The sequence below is a fragment of the Marmota flaviventris genome, chromosome 6 (genome assembly GCF_047511675.1).
Source record: "Marmota flaviventris isolate mMarFla1 chromosome 6, mMarFla1.hap1, whole genome shotgun sequence".
Lineage (NCBI taxonomy): Eukaryota > Metazoa > Chordata > Mammalia > Rodentia > Sciuridae > Marmota > Marmota flaviventris.
Window position 1 is genome coordinate 2,757,308 of NC_092503.1, and position 23,585 is coordinate 2,780,892.

Below are 23,585 nucleotides of genomic sequence, written 5' to 3' on the forward strand. Positions count from 1 at the left end.
GCAGGACCTGCGTGCTAAGAGAAAACGCAGCCAGTTCTCATCCACAGGTCACCTTCTACAGCGAACGCTCCTGGGGAGCCCGGCTTCGGTTCCTGCCAGCCTCCGGTCTCAGCCTCTTCACTTGCTGATGGCCTTGTTTCACGTGTGCTTCCCAGCGATGGCACTCAAGCTGGAGAGGACGGGACACACCACGGCCCTCTTGCCCGCACTTGAGCAGACTCCCGGCCGGTGTGAACAACAGTGAGGTCATCGATACAAGGCACAAGAAAACGTGGCAATAAATAGGTTGTACAGGATGCTATGGGAGCCAAGGGGAGTGTGTGGCCTTGTCCCCGCTCAGCCAGGAACCTGTGCTGGGTGACTCTGGCCGCTCTGCCTGCCTGTGAATAAAGCAAGAATACCCAAGTGTCGATGCCTGGGTTACAAATACCTTTTAGCAAGGAGGTGATTGCAAATGAGAATTGACTGTGTGTATCTTCCTGGGTCCATTTGGCAGGTGAGGGCAAGCCCTTGGATGCGTGTCATTATTTAGGATCTCAGAGGAGGGGGTGAAGCTGTCTTCCCAGATGTGCCTGTCCCCTGGGCCACCCAGGGTCTCTGCTAGTCCAGCCCACTCCTCCCGGCTGGGTGTGGGCTGTGCTCTGTGGTTTGCTTTAAGGAGCTTGAGCACACCCAGGCTAAGATGCTCCTTGAACGGAACCTCCTGTGGAGAATAGAAATGAACAACTAGCTCGTGACAGTTAGTGGGCGCCTGTGGTGGGAAAGCCGCCCCGGTGACCTGGGCCCTCACACTGCAGGTATCTTCATCTCATTCACTCAGCACATACTGACGGAACACCCCCTGTCCTCCACAGTCTCCCCAGAGAAAGAGAAGACTCCCTGCCTTCCTGCAGCTTAGTGTGTATAAAGGAGAGATGGATACTAAAAATAGTAGATCAGGTTGGCGCATTGTGTGTGTTGTGGGAAAATATAGGGCAGGTTAAGAGGGACTTAGGATTTAAGTGGGAAGATGAGGGTGGGCTGCCCTGAGGGCAACTCTGAGAATGGGTTGACAGGAGGCAGGAGCAGGTGCCAGGACCCAGGGCACAGGGTGTACAAGGAACAGTCAGCAGGCAGCACAGGGAAGAGCGAGGGGCAGGGTAAGCACTAGAGATGCCCGGTCAGGGGACAGGTGGGACAGTGTATCTGCAGGTGCTGGGAAGGGCCATGTCCTGCTCTGAGCAGGTGAAGAGCTGGTGCAGGGCTCCAGGCCGGTCATAACTGCACCTGCCTCTCTCCCGCCTGATGCTCCCGTGGATCTGAGCCCACTGCTCCCAGGAAGCCTACCCCGTCTAGAGCTTGCCCGAGAAGCTCCACCTCAACACCCCCAGGACTTCAGGAAGCTACGGGTCAGCCTGGTGGTAAAGAGCCACAGAGGCGCTGCCCTGAAGTGGGAGGCCACTCACTGGGGGCACCGAGGACCTTCCACCTGGGCAGTGTGAACCAGCCCTCCCGCCCTGGGTGAGTCGTCCCTTCGAGCAGACGTGGTGAAGCCAACAGGCATCCTTCTGGGAGCCCCGTCGCTGCACCTATGATTAGTTCAGAAGAGCTCGTGTTGGAGTAGGACGGGTCCCTGCCTGGCACAATGTGACTGTGTCCCTGTAAGAAGAGGGTGATGTGGACACACACAGAGGAGGCCACGTCAAGGCACAGATGGGTGATGCGGAGGGAAGACAAGGACTACGGGCCACAGCTGGAGCTGGAAGAGCAGCTGGAGGCTGGCCCTGCCCATGCCTCGGTCTCAGACTTCTGGCCTCCAGAACCAAGGGCCACACAGTGCCATCCCCTCCCAGGGCACAAACAGCTCTCCATTGGCCTTCCGTGTGTGCGTGTGCTGTGGGACTCCTACAAGCACCGGGGTCGCCCTCCTCTCCACAGTTTGCCAGAAGAGCCGGCTCTGCTCTGAACTGTGAGAGGTCTTGCTGTCCCTCCCCTCCCCCATCCTGGCCTCCTCCCCCCACACTTGGCACTCTCCTGCCCACTCCCGGCCCCACCTGTGCACACCTCAGCTGACCTCAGAGTCTGGTGTGGTCACTCGCTGTCCTTCCGGGCCTTCCTGTCCTCCTGTCTGGGTCCCTCACTGCCTCCTGAGTGTGTGGGAACCACCCTGGCTCAGAGCCGTTGCCTGCTGGCCCTGGGCTGGGATCACTGTCCTAAGGGACAGCCTTTCCTCACCTGATCACATCTGTGCTCATGGCTGGCTCAGGCTGTGCCTTCCTCTTCTCAGCCCCCCTGGGTGACCTGCTCCAGCCCTCTGCCACCTGCTTTGTCTCCTGTGCAGCTCTGGTCACTTCTAGAGGACTAAGTAACTCACTGCTTCTCCGCCTGAGTTCCAGGGGCAAGGAGTCAGTTGTGTTCACCAACATTTCCTAGAAGCTCAGAAGAGCACATTTCACAACTCTCTCTCTCTTTTTTCTTTTTGGGGCCACAAACTGAACCCAGAGGTGCTTAACCACTAAGCCACACCCCCCAGTTCTTTTTATTATTTATTTAGAGACAGGGTCTTGCTTAGTTGCTTAGGGTTTCCCAAAGTTGCTGAGGCTGGCCTGCTCAGCCTCCCGGGTTCCTGGATTGGGGAACCACGCCTGGCCACACCTACTTTTTAAATGAATGAACAGGTGAGTGCATATGAAACAACAAGAGTTTTTCTAAGAGAGTCTACAGGCAGAATCAATACCAGCAAAACAGCCATATGACCCACAGCGACCTTAAAATGTAGTGCAATCCCTATCAAGATCTCCATGCCATTTTTTCACAGAAATTGAAAAAAAAACAACCAATTATCAAAGTTGAATGGAATCAGAAAAAAACCAAATAGCTAAAGCAATCTCCAGAAAAAAAGAACAGAATGGAGTCATCACACACCTTGATTTCAAAATATATTAAAAAGTGTTAGTTATAGTCCAATCCCAGCACGGGTATGAAAACACACCGAGCAATGGAACAGCATAGGGAGTCCAGAAAGAAGCCCAAGTTTAGTGGCAAACTGACTCTAGACAGAGGTGCCTAGGACACACAATGGGGAAAGAACAGTCTCTTCAGTAAATAGTGTTGGGGAAACCCACCATCCACAGGTGCAGAGAGTGGAATTGGCGCTTATCTCACAGTTTACCAAAACCAATCCAAAGGACTGGAGGGTTGAACAGAAGGTGGGAAGCAGCAGCTCCTAGAAGAAAACCCAGGGTGAAGCTCCACAGCTGTTCTGACAGTGCCTTGGGCAGAACTCCAACAGCACAGGCAGCAGGAGCCGGAGAGGGGAGGAGGAGGCACCAAACAGAGGGGCTTCCTCACAGTGAGGGGGACAGCAGAGCCAGCCACAGAGAGGGGAATCGGTATCCAGCCTGGAGAAGGAATTCAACAAGAAAACAAAGGAACCGATTTTAAAATGGGCAAAGGATGTGAACAGACATCTCAAAGGAAGAGATATGAAAATCTGCTCCCACCTTTTACCACCAGGGAAATGCAAGTTTAGTCGCAGTAAGATGTCACCTCACACCTTTCAGAATGACTGCTGAGTACAATGCATGCTGAAAGGGAGGTTCTCTGCCCTGGGAGTCGCTGTAGGGAAAAAAACCCAGCACCCTGGGTCTTCAAAGGGCGCCTTTCCTTGGCTCCAGTCTTTATCCCCAGCCCCACCAAGGTCTTTCCAAACCCGCTTCCTGTTGCAATGAAGAAGCACCATTTCTTTATCCAGTAAGACAGACAGACCTGCCCCTGTCTGCGGCCCTTTGTGGGAACAATGAAGTCTTAAGCATCTGAGACCTAAGATAACACTTGGATCTCTGGTCTCCTGTGGGGTCCTCGCCCTGCTGGGGCCTGTCCTAAACAGATTCTGTACCACACAGCCCTGCTGCTCCAGACTGGGGTGGGGCCCTCAAGCTGTTGTCACGAACCCCACAGGTGATTCTGATGCACATTCAAATTTGGAAACTAACTAACGCCCTGGGGAGTAGGAGGGGTAATTAAATAGTCACCCTAAGACTTTGAAGGAGACGTCTGCATCTTTCAGAGAAATTGATGTGGAGATCATTCCTAAGTCACTGGGCTCTGGACCTACTGGAAGTCAAACTGGGAATCCATTCCCAGGCACCAGATCTCCCACCTCCCCCAGCACCGCCTCCCTCCCACCCAAAGCACCTTGATGGGATTAAAAATACACCCAAAACTTTTCTGTTTGTAGAACCTAGTGTCAAATACCGGTGTCCTCGCAGGAGGCACATTAGCATTTGATTAGTATGTGCATAGAAAGTTGTCTGAGCCCAAATACACAAACTGGGAAATCAAAGAGGGGCCCTCACACCTTTTGCTGGCCTCATCCTGAACATTTATTTGTTTTAAAACAACTTCCTCAGGGAATTTCCTTCCGAAAAGAAACTCGTCTCCATTTTAAAGGAAAATGACCCCCTCTTCCCTACTCCCTAACCAGTTCTGACAGTGACCCCATAATGAGAGGGGAGAAGGTGGCAGCTGGCATTTTTCTTGTCCTCCTTTTTAAAGCTGCAGTGAGACTGTAGAAAACATCCTCAGGAGATTTAGAAGCTACAAAGGACTTGAATTTTTATATGGAATTTATCCTAATACCTAGCTAATGCTTGTGCTTTTGTGCAGAGAAATAATTAAATTAAAATGCAATAAACGTTGAACCATGTTCCTATGAGGAAATTAAAAAAAAAAACTTTTAACAAAATGTTTACAGCACTAAGGAATGGATTTCCTACTCAAAGTTTCATCCTATCAGTAAAGTTTAAAACAATCCTTACTGAAAGTAAAAGCAGGAAAAGATCATCCTCTAATGCATAGGTTTAAAGGACTTAATAATATTCAGCAAATATTTATGTTGGTATATAAGTTTTTGATAATTCTAAAAAATCAAAATGTTTTTTTTTGGCAAAAACATTTCTCTGTCACTGATTTATTGAAGATCTTAATGGTTATAATTAAACTTTTTAGTGACTCCATTCTTCTTATGACCAAAAATATGAAAAATACAAATTTTGTACACTTTTAAAATCAAACTAACTTTAGAAATCATTTCATCTGATTTTCAATTCTCCCAACAAAGGAAAGGAGAGCTGTTTGGGGGTGGTGTCTGGCAGCCGTGGTGAGGTGGCACAATCCCAACTCCAAATTTGCTTCCACCCTTTGCTGTCTGTCTGAGCAAGATACCTCAGAAATCACTATTTTTTTTGTAAACTTCCTTAACAAATTTTAATGAACGAAGTTGCTTTCTTGCTAATTAGAGGTGAGTGGGATCAAAGACAAAGGCACTTGCAGTGTTTACCACACCCAGGAAGAGCTGGTTTCCCGGCTGACTAGTCTAATTGAGGCCCCACCTGCACTGATTTGTAAAACCTTCATGCAGAGTTTAAAGTCTATGCTATGGCACTGTGGAGGGGAAAGCTGAACTTGAGTACCCTAAATTTTAGGTCCTGTTTCAATTCAGAAGATGTATTTGGGTGGGAAGGGGAGTGGTGGCTGGTGGTCTCCAGGTCTTACCTTCCTGAGGGCCATCCCACCACAGTTTCCTGTCTTTTCCAAGCGCTAAGCCTAAGGACTTTAGTGGGTGGTGGGTGAAGAGAGACTCTGCCTCACACACATTTTGAGGGACTGGACAGAGTTTATATAGCTCCGGCTACAGTCACAGTTGGAGTGAATATCCAAGTGAGAGGGTGACTGGCCATGTGTTCACACACCTTAACTAACGCTAGAGGGAGAGGAAGATAACAGGAGAAGGGAATGAGTGGATCTATTAAGGGCTCTCTGTAAGGGGGGAGCAGGCGGGAGGAATTCTCCAGGCAGTTCAGAAGGATCTTTCAAAACCCTGCACATATATTAATGTGATACTGTAAATAAAAATCATTAGGGAATCTAATATTTTAGCTCCAGAAGAGACCATCTAATCCAACTACTTTTATTGGAAGTTTTAGCCTCAGGACCAAAATTGTTGCTTTAGAACTAAAAATAAAACACACATATTATATTAAATTCATGAGTATTTGAGTTCTAGTGCAATTAAGACCAGAGAGAGTAATTCCGTTACAGAAACTCAACCACACTATTCCAACTTTAATGTTTATGGCACAACACATGACATATACAAGTGAAAATGTATTTTCACTAATTTTGAGAGAGACAGACTGACAGAAACACACACACAAGATCAGACGTTTACTACAGTTTCTTTTGGGATCATTTAGTTTAAGAGCTTTTTCTTTTCTTTGTGGTGCTGGGGATGGACCCTAGAGCCTCCTGAATGCTAGGAAGTGCTGAGCTTCACCCCAGCCCAGGGTTATTTAGTTAAAGCGACTTGTTGTCTCGCCTCACATTTAACCAATGTATCAATTACAACAAATTTATGATTGAGTGTATTCTCTTCTTCCTGCCAAGGGAATTTATCACATATAAGGAAATCAATCATAAGGAAGCAGTTCTCAAGTCTTGGGTAATGCTTAGGGAATACCTGCTTCCACAAATATCTAGTGTAGACGAAATGTACCCTTAAGCCACTTTCCCACGTACTTCCTAAAATGTTCAAGACCAACAAGCATAAAAGGCACAGCTCTGTTGGCAGTCTCTCCGCGCCTAACCCTGCTCCGTGTGTGGTCCGCAGCGGTCCTGCACAAGGCTGGTGGGATGCTCAAGGACCAAGCGCCCAGGAGCTGCATCCTTGTCGCTTCCGTAGGGACGCAGGCTGACCGCTGGGTGTCGCTGCTGTGCGAACAGCGCCGGGGGTGGAACCTGTGCGGAGCAGCCTCCGGTGCCGAGCAAGACCGTTTTCTTACAAGAGTTTAGTCCCGAAAGTACGAGGAGGTTGATCCTCGCAGGGCAAACCGCTGTTCGTTAAAGGAAAACAGTTTTTAGGAGTGGTTTGAGGCTCGAGGCGCTGCGCCTCGGGAGCTCGTGGTCATTCCGAAAGGTCGCTTTTTAAGAGAAACAACCTCAAAAGACTCCCTGGAAAATGGGTCCAGCGCTTCTTCGGGGCTTCCTCCCCGTGGCTGGTCTGCGGGTGGGGAGACGCGCGGGAGGCCCCGCTCCTGCCGGTGCAGCGTCCCCGCAGCCTGCACGGTGAGAGGGGACGAGATCACAGCACCCCGAGTCCCGCGCTCTCCCCTGAGTACTCCTAGGGATGACATTCATTGCAGCTTCTAATGACACAGACTTGAAGGGGAACAGAGGGAGACTACAAACAGGTTTATGGCCTGCCAGCGGGGCTCTGGGCTCCAAATTGCCGGGCTCGGCAATCCCCGGTCGTTTCCCCGGCGCGGGCGGGGCGCGCGGCGGGCGGCGGGGTCCCCGCGGCGCGCTCATTAGCGCCCACTCTCCTTAATGGCTTCCTGTGGCTGGATGTTTACTTGTCATTTGTTTGCAGCCTTGTTCCCAGCTACTGATCCCAAGACTGACCACCTTTTCTGTCCTTGTTTGAAGCCGGTGCCCGGAGCTGTGCCAGTGACCCCGTGCAAAGTCGCGCCCCAGGCCGGGCGCCTGCGGTCCCCTCCGCAGGCCAGCGTCTACCTGGTAGGACCGGCGGCGCTGCAGGGCCGCGCACAGTTCTCCCGGCCTCGGGGGTCTGCGGGTCCCACCGCTGTTCCCACTGGGCGTGCGCTTTACCTCGGACGACCCGGGAACCGGGAGCCCAGCCCCTAGCTGGGAAGGCCTTTCCCGGGAGCCCCTCTGCCAGGGCGGAGTGGGGGCACGGCCCGCGGCCTCCCAGTTCCAGGACCGAAGGGGAGACCCCAAACCCCACCACCCCGAGTCCGCCACCCCTCCAGGGACTGCCTTCTGTGCAGAAGGCTTGGGTTGGTCCTGAGCCTCGCAGAGACCTTCCTGTCGTTTAGACGTTACTGTTTGAGAAGGATGAAAGCGCTTCCTGCGGAGGGAGGGAGGGTCCGGCTGCAGAGGCCACCTCCCTGGTGTCTAAGGGATTCCACTCGCCACATAAAACCAGATCACAAAAAATTCTCGTGTCTGCTCTAGAATTGTCTCATTTCTCGGGATGGGGGCAGCCAGACAAGTGCTGATGCAGGCTACTTTCTTCATCAAACAGCCCCCATCGGGCTTTCTAGAGTCTTGGCCATGCCTGGTTTTATTCTCGACTTTGTTAAGGAGTGAACTTCTGGCCAGGGGCTCCAGGCCAGAACGAGTCACGAGTCACGGGTGCCGGGGGCCAGGCGCTCAAACTGCGCTCAGAGCTCTCTATCCAATCAGGTCTCAAAAGAGGAGACTGACCGAGGTGGATCTGGAGGGTCCAGTTTACCTGCCCCTCAGGAAGTCCCTACCCACTTTGGAGCGTCCAATCCAGGCTGTCCTTTCTTCACCTTTTCTGTCTGTGAAACAGCCTCCCCAGCTCAGTTGCTTGATTCTAGAATTAAAAAATAAAAGCCATTTAGATCCACAAATTCATTGTAATTTTGACTTCTGACAAACTGAAAATGGAATGGAAAATGAGACCCTGAAATTCTAAGTCCTGGGTGCCTGAAGGGGTTCTCCTGGGCTCACTGTTTAAAAAAGCTACCTGACATGTCCACAGGTGGTTCCCAAATCTGGCCTTATCAGTTGGAGACGTGCCCCAATGTCTAGGACATGAATTTATATTTGAAAGCGGTGAGGGTCCTGATGTCTGTTTTCTGCTAAACTGGCAAATACGTGTTTTACCACAAGCAGGAAATCCCTGTGTGGCAATCAGTTTAGAGTATGACAATTCAAGACTCCCCAGGTCAAAGGAGATACAATTAGAAAATGACTTTTTAGGGAAAGGTGTCTTGCTCTTTCCTCCCAATGTCCTCAAACCCGTTGGCCCCTCTTTTCTCCCTTAAAGCTTCCTTGTTGCCACCCCAAGGTCCCCTATAGTAACCTCGAGTAACTCTAGCTACCAACGAGAAAAGAACAGTCTGCCTGTCTTCAGATGGTCCCCTTTAATTTTAAACCCATTATTTAGGGACAGAGACAGTTGAAGGTGTGGTGGAACTTTGTGGGTGTCAGTTGCTATTGAAAGTAACTCTTCTCTGAACAGATGAGCTGCAGGTTACCCAGACATTACACTCCAGGGCTTAGTAAGAGGACTTCAGTGTTTTAAATCATCCACTGATGGATGTATCATTTGTCATTAAAAATATCACTCTGATATATTTGTTCTCTTTGAATGTAAGATTATAGGGTTGCAGAATGAACTGACCAGATGTGGAATCTTGAAGAACATGAGTGACCATGAAGAGTTTTGGAAGCTGGTTCAAGAGGAAGGTCACGGAACAGAAATCAAAGAAAAGCTCCAAAAGATAAAATTTAAAAGTTTGTATATTTCCTATTTTTTATTGTGGATTTTTATAATTGCCTTAACATTTTTAGCAGTTGGTTCTGGGAAGCAGTGATGCTGTCTCACAGTCGGGTTAAGATGGTAGGACAGCTGGTTTCTAAAGATTTCAAGGCCCTATGGGTTTTCATAATAAAATAGGCACTGGGGACAGTGGCTGTGTTTGCTGGTTGCCTTCAGTGCTCCGACCACACCACCAACCAGGGCTCAGAGGGACAGGCCACGCACCTTTTCCTCAGGACGGTTCCAGGGCTGCTTCTCACCAGAGTGAAGAAATTCATTTCAATAAATGAGGAGTGTTTACTTCTTGCCAAGAACTGTGCACAAACACAGGTGATAAATGGCCTAAAGGAGACAAAAAAAAGTGTTCCCATGCCTCAGTCTGGCTGGGCACAAAATCACGAGCCACTCACAGCTTTGTAGATTCAAACAGCAATTCTTTATTCCCAAACTGTCACCGGCACTCTACACGCACGTTCTGGGCAAAATCCACCCTCTCCACCGGGCTCTGAATCCCAAATACTCTCTGAATCCCGGGAGAACTCAACGGGAACTCAAGTCGCCTGAGGCAGCAGGATACGCCCTATTCCCAGCAGGAATCACCTTAAACCTGGAACCGCCCTAAACCCCCGATCCGCCCTAAACCCAGATCCGCCCTGGTCCTTGAGCAAGGTCACCTTTCATGCAAAGTCACTGCAAATGACCTGGGTCCACCATGGAGAGTCCTTCCTCTAAGCAACATGGGGTAGGCGGACAAGGAAATTGCCATGTGTCGTACCTACTTAGCTAGGGCTCTCAGCATTCCCAAAGAGGCTTTGAGCAATTGAAAATGTGAGATTTTAAAGTGGCCGCAGGGAAGTTCGTAGGTTAGATTTACTTTTGTCGAGAGGTTTAACAGACAGGAAAGCCAGGCCGTGGGTTCCACCTCAGCCGCATCGGTTACCCTTTGAGAGCATACTTTTTAGCTTGTTATAGGTTTTAAAGTATTTGTGCCTATGAGATGTCAACAGCCTGAGGGTCAGTGACTCTCAGCCCACTGACCAGGGTGTGAGTGGGCAGTGTCTCCCTGTGGCCGTGGCTTTGGACCAGAGCCCACTAGAGCTTCGTAGAGCTGGGTTAGTAAGCACTCCCTTGTCTGAGGTTTGCAGTGTTCTGAGGTGAAGGCCCCGTGGGTTTGTTACCTGTTCACTCTGGTCAGGCACAGAGCTGGGCAATGCCGGTACAGAGGTGACCACAGGCTGATTTCAATCTTCTTCTCAGCAAAATACTTTCAGGGGACCATGATCTTTTTCCTTCGTACTGGGCTGCTCCACCTAGGTTCTAGTTTACGGCAGTGCTCACCCCTACATAGCGTTAGCGTGCTCCCACGAAAATGTCTAAAGAAACCTGGGCCAACGTGCAGATGTCCTAAGCAACCGCATGAAAAGTTAACTTCCAGAGAAGATCGAAATGAACATTGTTAGTTGAATGACTTTTTTTTTTTTTTTTTGAGAATGGAAAAATCCAAGTGAAATTTTTTGGGGTGGCGTGTTAGAGCAAAAGGGCCAGTGGCTCTTTTCGTGTGTGTGAGGAATTCCTGAAGGAGCCAAGCTGCTCCTGCTGGGTGACGTGCGGAAAGCCACCAGTGCCCGCCAGCTGGAGCAAGGCCAGTGGCCTTGGAGCTGGTCACTGCTGGCAGGTGGCTTTGTGTTTTCTCCGTGAACCTCGGATTTGAAGGTGCTATCAGGACGGAAAGCCATGGGAACTCAGAGCCTGTGGATCTTTCTGAATGAACACACAAGCTCGGACCCCTGAACAAAGGGTTTAATTACTTGAAGAAGGTAGAGAACTCAAGCATTCTCAATGTTGAAAGCATAATCGTTTGGAGGTAAATAGGTCTTTTCCGCTGCCCATTCAGAAGCTCGTCTGCCTTCAGTGTTGCTCTTGGCCACTAGTAATTGTTGTACATTTTACAAGAGTACTTGGTACCAAAACAGGCGGGTGGACCAATGGTACAGAATAGAGGACACAGAAACCAATCCACAAAACTACAACTATCTTATATTTGATAAAGGGTCTAAAAGCATGCAATGGAGGAAGGATAGAATCTTCAACAAATGGTGCTGGGAAAACTGGAAATCCATATGCAACAAAATGAAACTGAATCCCTTTCTCTCGCCATGCACAAAAGTTAATTCAAAATGGATCAAGGAGCTTGATATCAAATCAGAGACGCGCCGTCTGATAGAAGAAAAAGTTGGCTACGATCTACAGTCGGTGGGGTCGGGCTCCAAATTCCTCAATAGGACACCCATAGCACAAAAGTTAATAACTAGAATCAACAAATGGGACTTACTCAAACTAAAAAGTTTTTTCTCAGCAAAAGATACAATAAGAGAGGTAAATAGAGAGCCTACATCCTGGGAACAAATCTTTACTCCTCACACTTCAGATAGAGCCCTAATATCCAGAGTATACAAAGAGCTCAAAAAATTAGACAATAAGAGAACAAACAACCCAATCAACAAATGGGCCAAGGACCTGAACAGACACTTCTCAGAGGAGGACATACAGTCAATCAACAAGTACATGAAAAAATGCTCACCATCTCTAGCAGTCAGAGAAATGCAAATCAAAACCACCCTAAGATACCATCTCACTCCAGTTAGATTGGCAGCCATTATGAAGTCAAACAACAACAAGTGCTGGCGAGGATGTGGGGAAAAGGGTACACTTGTACATTGCTGGTGGGACTGCAAATTGGTGCAGCCAATTTGGAAAGCAGTATGGAGATTTCTTGGAAAGCTGGGAATGGAGCCACCATTTGACCCAGCTATTCCCCTTCTCGGTCTATTCCCTAAAGACCTAAAAAGAGCATGCTACAGGGACACTGCTACATCGATGTTCATAGCAGCACAATTCACAATAGCTAGACTGTGGAACCAACCTAGATGCCCTTCAATGGATGAATGGATAAAAAAAATGTGGCATTTATACACAATGGAGTATTACTCTGCATTAAAAAATGACAAAATCATAGAATTTACAGGGAAATGGATGGCATTAGAGCAGATTATGCTAAGTGAAGCTAGCCAATCCCTAAAAAACAAATGTCAAATGTCTTCTTTGATATAAGGAGAGTAGCTAAGAACAGAGTAGGGTCGAAGAGCATGAGAAGAAGATTAACATTAAACAGGGATGAGAGGTGGGAGGGAAAGGGAGAGAGAAGGGAAAATGCATGGAAATGGAAGGAGACCCTCAGAGGTATACAAAAGTACATACAAGAGGAAGTGAGGGGAAGGGGAAAAATAATACAAGGGGGACAAACGAATGTCAGTAAAGGGGGCAGAGAGAGAAGAGGGGAGGGGAGGGGAGGGGGGATAGTAGAGGATAGGAAAGACAGCAGAATACAACAGACACTAGTATGGCAATATGTAAATCAATGGATGTGTAACTGATGAGATTCTGCAATCTGTATATGGGGTAAAAATGGGAGCTCATAACCCACTTGAATCAAATTGTGAAATATGATATATCAAGAACTATGTAATGTTTTGAACAGCCAACAATAAAAAATAAAAAAAAAATAAAATAAAAAAAAAAAAAAAAAAAGAGTACTGTGAGCTGGGCATGGTGGCACGCACCCATAATCTCAGTGACTTGGGAATCTGAGGGAGGCTGAGGCAGGAGGATTGCAAGTTCCAGGCCAGGCTGGACATCTTAGTGAGACTCTGTCTCAAAATAAAAAATAAAAAGGGCTGGAGGTGGAGGTCAGTGGTAGAGCACCCCTGGGCTCAATCCCGAAGAAGAAGAAGAAGAAGAAGAAGAAGAAGAAGAAGAAGAAGAAGAAGAAGAAGAAGAAGAAGAAGAAGAAGAAGAAGAAGAAGAAGAAGAAGAAGAAGAAGAAGAAGAAGAAGAAGAAGAAGAAGAAGAAGAAGAAGAAGAAGAAGAAGAAGAAGAAGAAGAAGAAGAAGAAGAAGAAGAAGAAGAAGAAGAAGAAGAAGAAGAAGAAGAAGAAGAAGAAGAAGAAGAAGAAGAAGAAGAAGAAGAAGAAGAAGAAGAGGAATGAATGAATGAATTAAAGTGGCATCTGTGCAGTTGCACCTGGAGCTCCCCATATCCTTTGCTTATCGAACTGTGACAGTCAAGGACTGAACCTAAATGTCTAGTAGGAAGAAATCTGAGCCTAGAGAGGTTAGAGACCTGCTCATAAATATTCACAGAAGAAAAATAGCATCAATTTCTAGGAAATACAGGACTTTTATCCAAATAGGTGACTGCAAATGTTGTTCACTGTAATTTTGGAGTGTTTAAATATGTAAAGCATGGTTTGGGTCTTCACCAAAATGAAAAAGGTTAGCTTTCTCTAGAATATTATGAGTTAATAATCTACAGTAAAATTTTTGACTTGGAGATGATGACAAAACTATCCACCAGCATTTAAGTATATAAATAATACTGAATGCTGAAATTCCAAAAAGAAAAAAAAATTCATAGTTGAAAGAACTGTAAATTCCCAGGTTTATTACAGATTAAGAATTTACTGTTCAAACATTGAGCTGGATCCTCAATATTAAGTGTTTATCTCAATGTGAATTCACTTTCTTTCCTGCTTATACAGAACTGAACAGTAGTACAAATTGAGCTTCTTGATACCTCGCATATCTCTCCCCAGTGTTGAATCCCAGGCCTCAGGATGCTCCTAGGAGAAGGGAAGCCAGGCCACTGGTGGACGCTGATCGCCAGGACAGGCTTTGCCGGTGGAGACAGGTGAGGCTGCTCCTAGGGATGAAAGAAATGTTCTCTGACATTGCGTTTTCATTTCTGTTAGGGGATTCTTTCATGTCTACTATGTCCCAAGCTTTTTTGTTACTTAGCATTAAAAATATTCATGTGGTGAAGTGAATGGTCTAACGGGCGGTTTTGAATACTTATGGCACACAAAGTAGTATTTTGCATCGTCCGTGTAATTTCATTTGGAAGCTGTAAAGGCAGGTGTGTCTGGGGAGAGAAAACCTGGTGAAAATGACTCCCAGGGACTGCCAGATCACCAGCTGGAGACTCATGTGTGGGAGAAAGAAAACCAGGGATTCTTGTTCTTTATTATAAAAACCCAGGTGCAGTGGAGTTAGGGAGGATTCTACAGACGCAGCTCTGGTGGGAGGGTCTGCGTTTGTGGAAGGGAGGGCTCCCACTCTGAGGGGAGCAGGTTTCTTCTGTTTCCAGGGCTGCCCCCAGGTGCCCAGCCCTGCAGCAGGAGGAAGGCTTCTGGTTGACCACGTGCCTCCCATCTCCCCAGTCCTGCTCATCCCCTCGGAGGTCTCCATTCCCCCCAGATGAAATGACCCCCAATACTGAGGAACCACCCCATGAAGCTGGAGAGCTGCCCTGGAGCCAGAGCCAGGTCTAGAAGTAGGAGGTGGGGTGAGTGCTGCACCTCTCCAGCTGGATCTCATCCTGCTGGGCTTTCTGCACACCCATCCTCAGCTGCCATGGTGTGACGGAGACAGCTCAGCCTTGGAGTAGGAAGGTCTGGCTTTGATTTTTGACCCTGCTCCCTAACAAGGGGCTTGGGCAGGGCCGCAAGCTGCCTGCGTCATTTCTTCACATGCAAAGGTGTGAGTGTGCTGCCTGTTTTACAGCTTGTGACCAGAGGAACCCACATGAACGAGCCGGGTACAGATTTGTTTTAAAGATATACGAAGGCCCTGTGCTGTGGACATGTTGGACCTGGTTTTAGCAAACATTCCCCCCGCCCCCCCCAACATCCCAATGCGTTGTCTGGGATTTGTTTGGGACACTTGCAGTAACAGGAGCTGCTTGGAGGAGGACAGGCTGTCCTCTGATCAGCTCTGTTCTCTCATTGGCTGGCGCCCCAACCCAGTGGACAGTGCATGAGCTGTGCCCTCCTGGGTGGCTGGGGAGGGCTGGGCCTCACACTAGGGTGTAAGGAGCACACCATTCTCAGTTTGCTAGAGGAGCAGTATTTGGGGGGAAGGTCTGTCATATGGCTGAAGACGGCTGAAATTTTGGTTTGCAGCAAAGAGTTGTCTTATGTACCTCGTCCTCTGGGAAGAGGACCATGTGATCCCATGACTGCAGAGACAGATGTTCCATCTGACTCTCCTGGGTCAAAATAAATCTCGCTTTCTGAGCTAGGAAAGGCAGTTTTCTCAAATAATGTTGGACACGCACGGCTTGTGCACCTGATTGACTTTTGACCCTGAAAGTGATCACCACCCTGATTGTCTCTGCAGGTAGTAGAGGTAGTTAAAAGTGGCTAGGTGTTAATTATTTCTGGCTTCCCCCTGTGTTCAGAGAACTAAAACCAGTTTATTCGTCCACGTGAACATGCACATTTAGGGGAGGAGAGCTGGCCCGAGTGTGGAATGTGTTGTTAGACTCAGGATACCTGGTGGAGGTTTCAAAGGGACATGTTGTCCTCTGTCTGTCTGTCTGTGCTGGGGAGGAACCCAAGGCCTTGCCCATGCTAGGCAAGCGCTGTACCACTGAGCTACAAACCCAGCCCAAGTGTTGTCCTTTATAAAAAAGAACATGGGTTGGGCTGGGAAGAGCTGGACACTTCACACCGGGAAGACGAACGGCCCAGCAGCCCTGGGAGACAGTGTGGGCACTGCTGGGCCCGCACCTGGGGTTCTCAGGTGTCCCACGCTTGTTCGCATTTTATCAGCTATTGTCCCTCAGGCTGCACTGTGCCCTTCCCATGCCCACAAGTCACATGTTGAAGCCCTACCCCCAGCGTGACGATGTTTGGAGGTGAGTTTGGGGGAGGTGACGAGGGTGGGACCCCCATCATAGGATCAGTGTCCTCGTGAGAGGAGACGCCAGTGAACTTGCTGTCCCTCTCTGTGTGTGAGGATACACTGAGGGGGCTGCCATCTCTGTGGCAGGAAGAGCCCTCACCAGGCCCCAGTGGTGCTGGTTCCCTGGTCTCCTACTTCCTGCCTCTGAGTTGTGAGAAAGTGAATTTCTGTTGCTTAAGCAACCCTGTCTGCGGCAGTTTGTTGTGGCAATCTGAGCTAAAATTCCAATAAATGTATTTCATGTTTATTTCATATTTATCCAAAGTAGCTTCACAGATCAGAAATAGGGCCAATGGGAAGAAGTCACAAAAAAGTAAGGTTTAGTTCAGCATGGGGGTGTGTGCATGCTGGACTATGCTGACCTTTAATAATGTGGACACATATATAATACTAACTGAGTTCCCCCCATTGTGCCTCCCTCAGCCCTACAGGAGTTTGAGTCTGGGATGCAGATTCCTTAGGTAGAACCTAATATTCTGTCCAATTCAAACTGATTTAAGTACAGAGAAAAAACAACCAGAGGAATAAAAACACACAGTGTAAAAAATACATGATAGAGAAAAACTCTGTCAAGATGACTGTTTGAGAACCAGAGCCCCCACACAGCACAGGTGGTCACCACGCTAGGTCACAGGTCATCACGCTAGGCTCCAGCTCTGTAGCTTCTTATGCGATGGTGACATTATTTCACATAAAGAAAAACTGAAGGCCACAGTTAGATAAGAATTCTATAAGGATCTCTCTGTAATATTACAACGCTGTGGGGAAACCTTTGCTGCCTCCACTAACATCACGATCTCACATGATGTCCAGCGTCGTTCCTGGACTATCCCAGTTAATGTCTGTGCGCTGACATGTCTGCAGATTTTGAGAAACCCATTTTACAGGTGGGGAAAAAGAAACTTAGGACAGTCTGGTAACACCCTTGCCCAGGGTAGCCCAGTCTTCACAGTGTGGACCTGGATCCCAACCCGGCCTGCCTCCAAACTGTCAGGCTGGCCGTGTGTCACATTGCCCCAGAAGGGAGTAGGCAGAATTGCCAGGAATGTAGGACAGTGCCTGTAGAAGCCCTCCTTGTGGCCAGTGACGGTGAGTTTCATCATGAAGATGGCCTGAAGTGACTTGGGAGTGACAGACCCTCCAGGCACTGCTGCCCACAGCCCACGGGCGGCTTCCCAGAATCCCCTCTGCAGAGGACCCTCAGGTGGAATTGAAATTAGTTTTGAGCCCAAGAGGGGCGGGTGCAGCTCACACCAAACTGTGAGAAAGCCCCTGCCTTTAATCTGGCCTGGCCTGGCCCGCAGGCCACCAAGCCCCTGTTTGGTCCTCTGCAGCCAGGTCCATCTAAGGCTGGAGGCAGCTTGGCAGTGTAGTCAAGAGCGGCGCAGAGGAGATTGTTCACAGGGAGGTGAGGAAAAAATACGACTGGAATGAGGCAGGCACTCGGAATTAAATCCAAAGTGAATCCAGGGGACCGCCCTGACAGTTGTCAACAGCAGGAAGACTTAGTGCCTGCAAGCCCAGCCTGGGGGAACGAGGACAAGCACAGAGAAAAAAGAGGGCAAGGAATGCAGGCAGCGTGGCCTGGAGGCACACCTGCAGCTGAGCTCCTCAGTTCTACAGTTTTTGCTTGGGCGGGTCCAGGTCGCCATGGACACCTCGTGGCACGGGGCTGTGGCTTCCATCAGAGACTGGCTCATGCCCGGATAGATGCTAGATGAGGTGTGGGGAGCACCCTGGACCTATGGAGTGGCTGGAACTGCCACACTCCCAGAAGGGGCGCTTGACTTAGGACACTGTGAGCAGCGCCCCAGCAGCCTTTGTCCCCTGGGAGCAGCCACATTTCACCTGCAGACACAGGCGTGGTGTCAGGGGCATGGTCAGTAGAGAAAGCGAGATTCGATTGGGCATAAAAACACCCACAAAGCTCTGTCCACTGTGGGAACTGCCCCTTCACGGAGGAATGCTGAGTGCCTATGGAATCGCCTGGGGAGGGACTGCCGATTGTCCTGAGCACCCCTGTCCCCTTCCTGTGCTCCTGCAGCACCTGTGATGCATGCCCAGGGCGCCTGCCTTTCACAGCTGGAGTCTTGGGAAACAGACCCCTTGAAGTGAAGAGCCCCAGGTTGGCTTCCCAGAACTTCCTCGTTCTGAGAATGGGGGCTGGGGGCTGCCCGGCCAGCGGGTGCCAGGGCACCTGCCAGCCCAGCCTAATCTACAGGTGTGTACCACTGGCTTTGCTTCTGTAAAGCGCAGCCCCTTCTGGGAAGAGGCACCCCGCTGCTTCCCCCCCCACCCCGTTTCTCCTTTGCCCATGGATTGCCTGTTTCCTACGTGGGTGGGCAGCCAACTGGCCACGGGGATCCAGGTGGTTCCTGGCTAGGCTACTGGTCACACTTTCGACTGGGAACCACTCTGGTGGTGTAAGATGAGATGGGTCATTTCGCAGCAGCTGAACCCCTTTCTGCCAGGCAGGTTGCAGGGCTCCTGAGCCTGCTGCACTCCCTCCTGGAGCAGAGGCCTTTCTCAGGGGCGATGATGCAGTGGATGGCTGAGCACGTAGGCGTGGGCTGCCCCAGCTGGAGCTGTGCACAGTGTGCTGGGGTGCATTCTTCATCATTACCATGACAGTTCAGTCCTGTGTGACCTTGAGCCCTGGCACGTGGTCTTGGGTTATCAGCCCCTGGGAACTTGCTAGAAATGCAAACTCTCAGGCCCAGTGCAGCTCCTGAATCCAGAACTTTGAGTTTGGGTTTTAACCAGCCCTTAGGGACTTAGGGACAGACCCAAGTTTGAAAGCCAGGGCCCTAGGCACTACCTCAGCTTGGGGGCTTAGATGTCCAGACTTAATTAGCTGTGGTTCTGGGCCTGTTAATGATAGGCTGTCTGACTTTATTTATTTAGGTACTGGAATTGAACCCTGGGATGCTCTACCATTGAGCTATGCCCCTAGCCCTATTTATTTATTTATTTGAGATAGGGTCCTGTTAACTTGCCCAGGCTGACCTTGAACTTGCGATCCTCCTGCCTCAGCCTCCTGAGACACCAGGATTATAGGTGCATACTGTCATACTCCTCGGCTGCCACTGAGCTGTACCCCCAGTCCCAGTTTTCCAACTCTTAAACAAGAACTCCTTTCAGATATTCAGAATGTTTCCAAGTGTGGTGGTGCATGCCTGTAATCCCAGGTACTCAGGAGATTGAGGCAGGAGGCTTGCAATCTCAAGGCCAGTCTGGACAATATAATAAAACTTTTTATTGAAATAAAAACAATAAAAAGGGCTGAGGATGTAGCTCAGTTTTAGAGTAGTTGCTTAGCATGCGTGAGGTACTGGGTTCAATTCCTAATACTGCAAGAAAAAAGAAACATAACTAGGAGTTTGTTGGACACATGGTAGATGCTCAGTAAAGATTCCTTGAATGGATAAATGACTTAGAGAATGAATGACTGATGTTCCCAGTGAGGTGGGTGGGCTTCCCTGGAAACGTGCATGTAGGACTGAGGCCCCAGAGCCTGACAGAGAGACCAGGAAGGAGCATCAGGGACTGGCAAGAATCAGTCTCCTTCCCTCTGACAACTCGCCACCAGCATACCCGGCTGCCCAACGCAGTTGTACAAGAGAGTCCAAGTGAGGCGACTCTGAGACTTGAGGACTGTTCGGGTGGAAGTTCCTGTTTACAGGGACTTAACATTCCTCTCTCTAGTGCTGAGCCCTCTCTGTGAACATGAGGGGCAGAGACAACTCACTTCTTGGGATTACACCCGATCCACCCAATCCACACTTTCTTTTTAAAAAGAACCTGAGATTGATGTTCCTCTCCAAGCAACTGCTGCAGGGCTCTGGAAGAACCATACAGAATGGCCCTTCCTGCTGTAAGAAGAGCCTCCTCCTGCTCTGCGCATGGAGTGGAAGGATTGCCATGCATTCTCTGTGACAGGTGACACCGCCACTCTGCCTGCTCCCAGAGTCAGCACCCTGCCTCTCAGGCAGAGCCACCCACAGAGCAAGGCCCTCCTACCTCCGAGGACTGTGAGTGCCTAGAGTAGAGATCTGTACAGCTTCTTGCAAGGAGGTCAGGTTGAGCTACCGAGCTCTAAGACTGACCTTGCCCTCGACTTGCCCACATCAGTAAACCACGCTGACCCTTTGTTCAGGATTCATCGGAGCCAGGCTTAGACAGAACCATACTGCAATACCCCCACCCAAATGTGAGCCTTCTTACACATCTGTGACCACCCAGGTCCAACCAGGCCCTCCTCCTGTGGAGTCTGTCCTGCTGCTGCCCTTAGCCCAGCACACAGCTGCAGTCCAGGAGAGCTGTGGGGTTGGGGTTGTCCACTGCTGTACCAGAATGCCCAGGAGCCTAGTGGAATGGTGGCTGAGTTTGGCTGGGGTAAGAGGGGGATCTTCTGTTGGTCTCCTGGGCTCAGGTATGGGGCTGCACTTAGCTGTGAGCTGATGAACTCTAAGACCTCCAAGACAGCTGAGGGTCTCTCTCCTCCTCTCTGTCCTCCCACACCCACAAGAGAGTCCAAGTGAGGGCAGCCAGCCTTTTCCACAGTGGCCCTCTGTTTCCTTTCTTTCTTTCTTTGAATACTGAGCACTGAACCCACAGCCTCACACATACTAAGAAGCTACCTACCACTGAGCTATATCCCCATCCCCTCTTCTAAGAAAGAAGCTGCCCCAGCTGTCTGTCCCCATAATACCTGGATGTCACTTATGCCACACTCTGAGTCACAGCAGGGCACAGGGCTGGTCAGATGCCAGCAGAGGGGAAGCACCCCTCATCTGTTGATGGTGTAGGCCCAGGAGGGGTTGCTGTGCTGGCCTGGCCTGGGAGACACTGCCTTCTGTGTGCCCAGCTCATCTCTGGGTTTCTGCCCAAGGCTGCAGCTGGCTCCTGTGCTGTAAAAGCCACAGGCTGATTTGCATGTATTCGGATGTACTGGTCTGGGTACTCCCTTGGCCTGACATGAGTTCCTTGGGCAGGAAGGCTTCTACACGAGCTCACTGTTGTCCTTCATGCTGAAAGGAGTGCCTGGCCTGTAGGCAGAGCTTCAGAGACAGGTGCAGGTTGAGTAAGGGAGTGTGGTGCACACAGGTAAGCCCACAGGTGCCGCAGTCTGGCTGGGCACAAGTCATGAGCCACTGAAGCAGGAACAAACTTTATTTCTGAACTCCACCAGCACACTCCAGGTACGCTCTCCAGGAATTCTCCCGAACAGCACTTGGCTCGTCCAGGAACCAGCAACCGGAAATATCCCTCCTCCGGCACTTCCCCAACCAATGGGAACTCTCCGGGAATCCCCGCGAGAGCTCAACTGGAACTCAACGGGAACTCCGCGAGAACTCGCTGGCGTCACCTCTGGACCACTACTTCTGGCAAAAATGCCATGCGCCATCCCGACTCGGCTGTGGCCCTCAACACACAGGTTGGCCCTCTGTGGCCAGACTGTATCTCATAAACAGACGCTGAAAGATGTGGTATAGAGGGCTGGGGATGTGGCTCAAGCGGTAGCGCGCTCGCCTGGCATGCGTGCGGCCCGGGTTCGATCCTCAGCACCACATACAAACGTGTCCCCCGAGAACTAAAAAATAAATATTAAAAAAAAAAAAAGATGTGGTATAGAACTGTGTCGCATACCCTGTTGGTCCTGGTGGGGCAGGGAGTGGGACGTGAGATGGAAAGCACTGTCCTGCAGCTGTGGGGTTGGGGAGGCTGCTGGAGGGGAGCTGTGGGCTGCTGAGAGGCCACAGGTGACTGAGCCAGGTCTGGCTGACACTGACCCTGGCAGGTCTCTGTGGCTTAGTTGCAGCCAGGACAAGACAACAGGTGCTGTGTGACACGCAGCACAGAACATGGGGGGCCGTTGTGGCCGACGGTCGTTAGGGTGATGCCGTGCTGGGGCTGTTTAGTAACTGCCTTTGTGTGTGCCATACTGCAGCAGCTCCTCTGTTCCTTTAAACTAGTGTTGAATTGTTCAGGAGGACCCTGTTCCCTGAATCTTGCTGGGTTGTGAAGCACTGTCCAGGGAATTCCTCCTTTTTTTCTTGCTAGTAAGAAAAAACACGCTAGTTTTAAGATTAGAATATCCTGAAAGTAATTCAGGAATGAAATAGTTGTAGCTCTTTCCCCCTTTGTGGTGCGCGGGCTGAACCACCACCTCGTGCCTGCGAGGCGTGAACCTCCCACCAAGCTTCACCCAGCCCCAGCTCCTGGATGGGTCTCCAGGGGTGATTCTGTCCTCTAGGGCCTTGGCTCTGGGGACAGTGTCAGATGCGACGTTAGGAACGTGCTCTGTGGACAGGCGCAGTTCACCGCAGGCGTCAGGCTGTGGTTCAGAGGCTGAATCTGGGCTCCTTTGCTCAGTGACAGGCCCTGAAACCTGTGAGAGGGCCTTACCTTCTCCACTCCTGACCCTAGTTTTCACTTCTTTCGAATTTTCACTTTTATGGATTCTTCACACTTTTAAAGCGTTTATAGCTTAGCAATGAAGTTCTGATTGAAGTCGGTTACATTACAACTAATTTTTAGTAGATAGTTCATATAGAAACCTTCATTTTCCTTCAGTGTAAGTGACACAATATTTGCTGTTGATCTATAGGAAGTAAAACCCTTTGACCTTCAGAGACGAAAAACAAAACCACACCAATTACATTAGATACAAAGTAATGAGACTTTACCCAGTTTTGAATGAATATGAAGTTGTAAGACAACTAGCTCAATTTTTCTGTCAGTTTATCCCTAGTGTCCACATAGAAGGACATTGTCAGGCTCCAAAGATTATTTTCCTCTAAAAATGATACAAAATAACAACATAATTTAGGCAACTATTATTATTGGGCATTTGTTACATGCTGAGAATCTAGACCAGATATAAAGACTGTGTGTATGTGAATGGGAGGAAGTCATGTCGATTAACAAATATGTATGTTAAGAATATATTTTTTGTTCTAGAAATATTGAAATAATTGTAATATTTCTAAATAAGAGGTGTTTCATTTTTGAAACGGCCCCATGGCTTGTCCCACCTGGGATCTGGATGCCCGCCAACCATCAGGATTGAGACTGGCTATTGTTCTTTACAGACCAGGGCCTCTACTCTGGGACAGGAACCCTGTCTGCCTCGAACCCAAGAAGAATCTCAGCAACCACCTCTGAAGGTAAGAGGCACAGACTCTTCAGTGGCCTTGATATCTCCAAGTTACTGTCGACTTAATAACTAAGTTCACCAGGACTGTGGGGGTGAAATGGTATTCTCAGGACACTAACCATAGAATCTATGTTTGTGTATATGACAATGAGATTGTGTAAGCAAATGTTTTCTCTGTGAAGATGAAACTGGGGGTGTATTATTATTGTCTTTTCTTTCAGAAGGCAATATCATTTTTATGGGGGGGTGGGTGTGTCTCTAAAAACTAGATCCTTGC

The 23,585-nt window shown here is 49.3% G+C and overlaps 1 protein-coding gene across 1 annotated transcript in view; it reads left to right on the top strand.

Moving 5' to 3' along the window:
• The first annotated feature begins 1,699 nt into the window (after positions 1-1,699).
• LOC139706103 (uncharacterized) overlaps positions 1,700-23,585 on the top strand; it is a 41,823-nt gene continuing 19,937 nt past the window's right edge. Inside the window, exons 1-5 of the mRNA XM_071613782.1 lie at positions 1,700-1,777; positions 7,465-7,554; positions 9,186-9,324; positions 14,001-14,095; positions 20,117-20,180. Of these exons, the coding sequence (XP_071469883.1) occupies positions 1,700-1,777; positions 7,465-7,554; positions 9,186-9,324; positions 14,001-14,095; positions 20,117-20,180 (466 nt within the window). The remainder of the gene's footprint in view (positions 1,778-7,464; positions 7,555-9,185; positions 9,325-14,000; positions 14,096-20,116; positions 20,181-23,585) is intronic.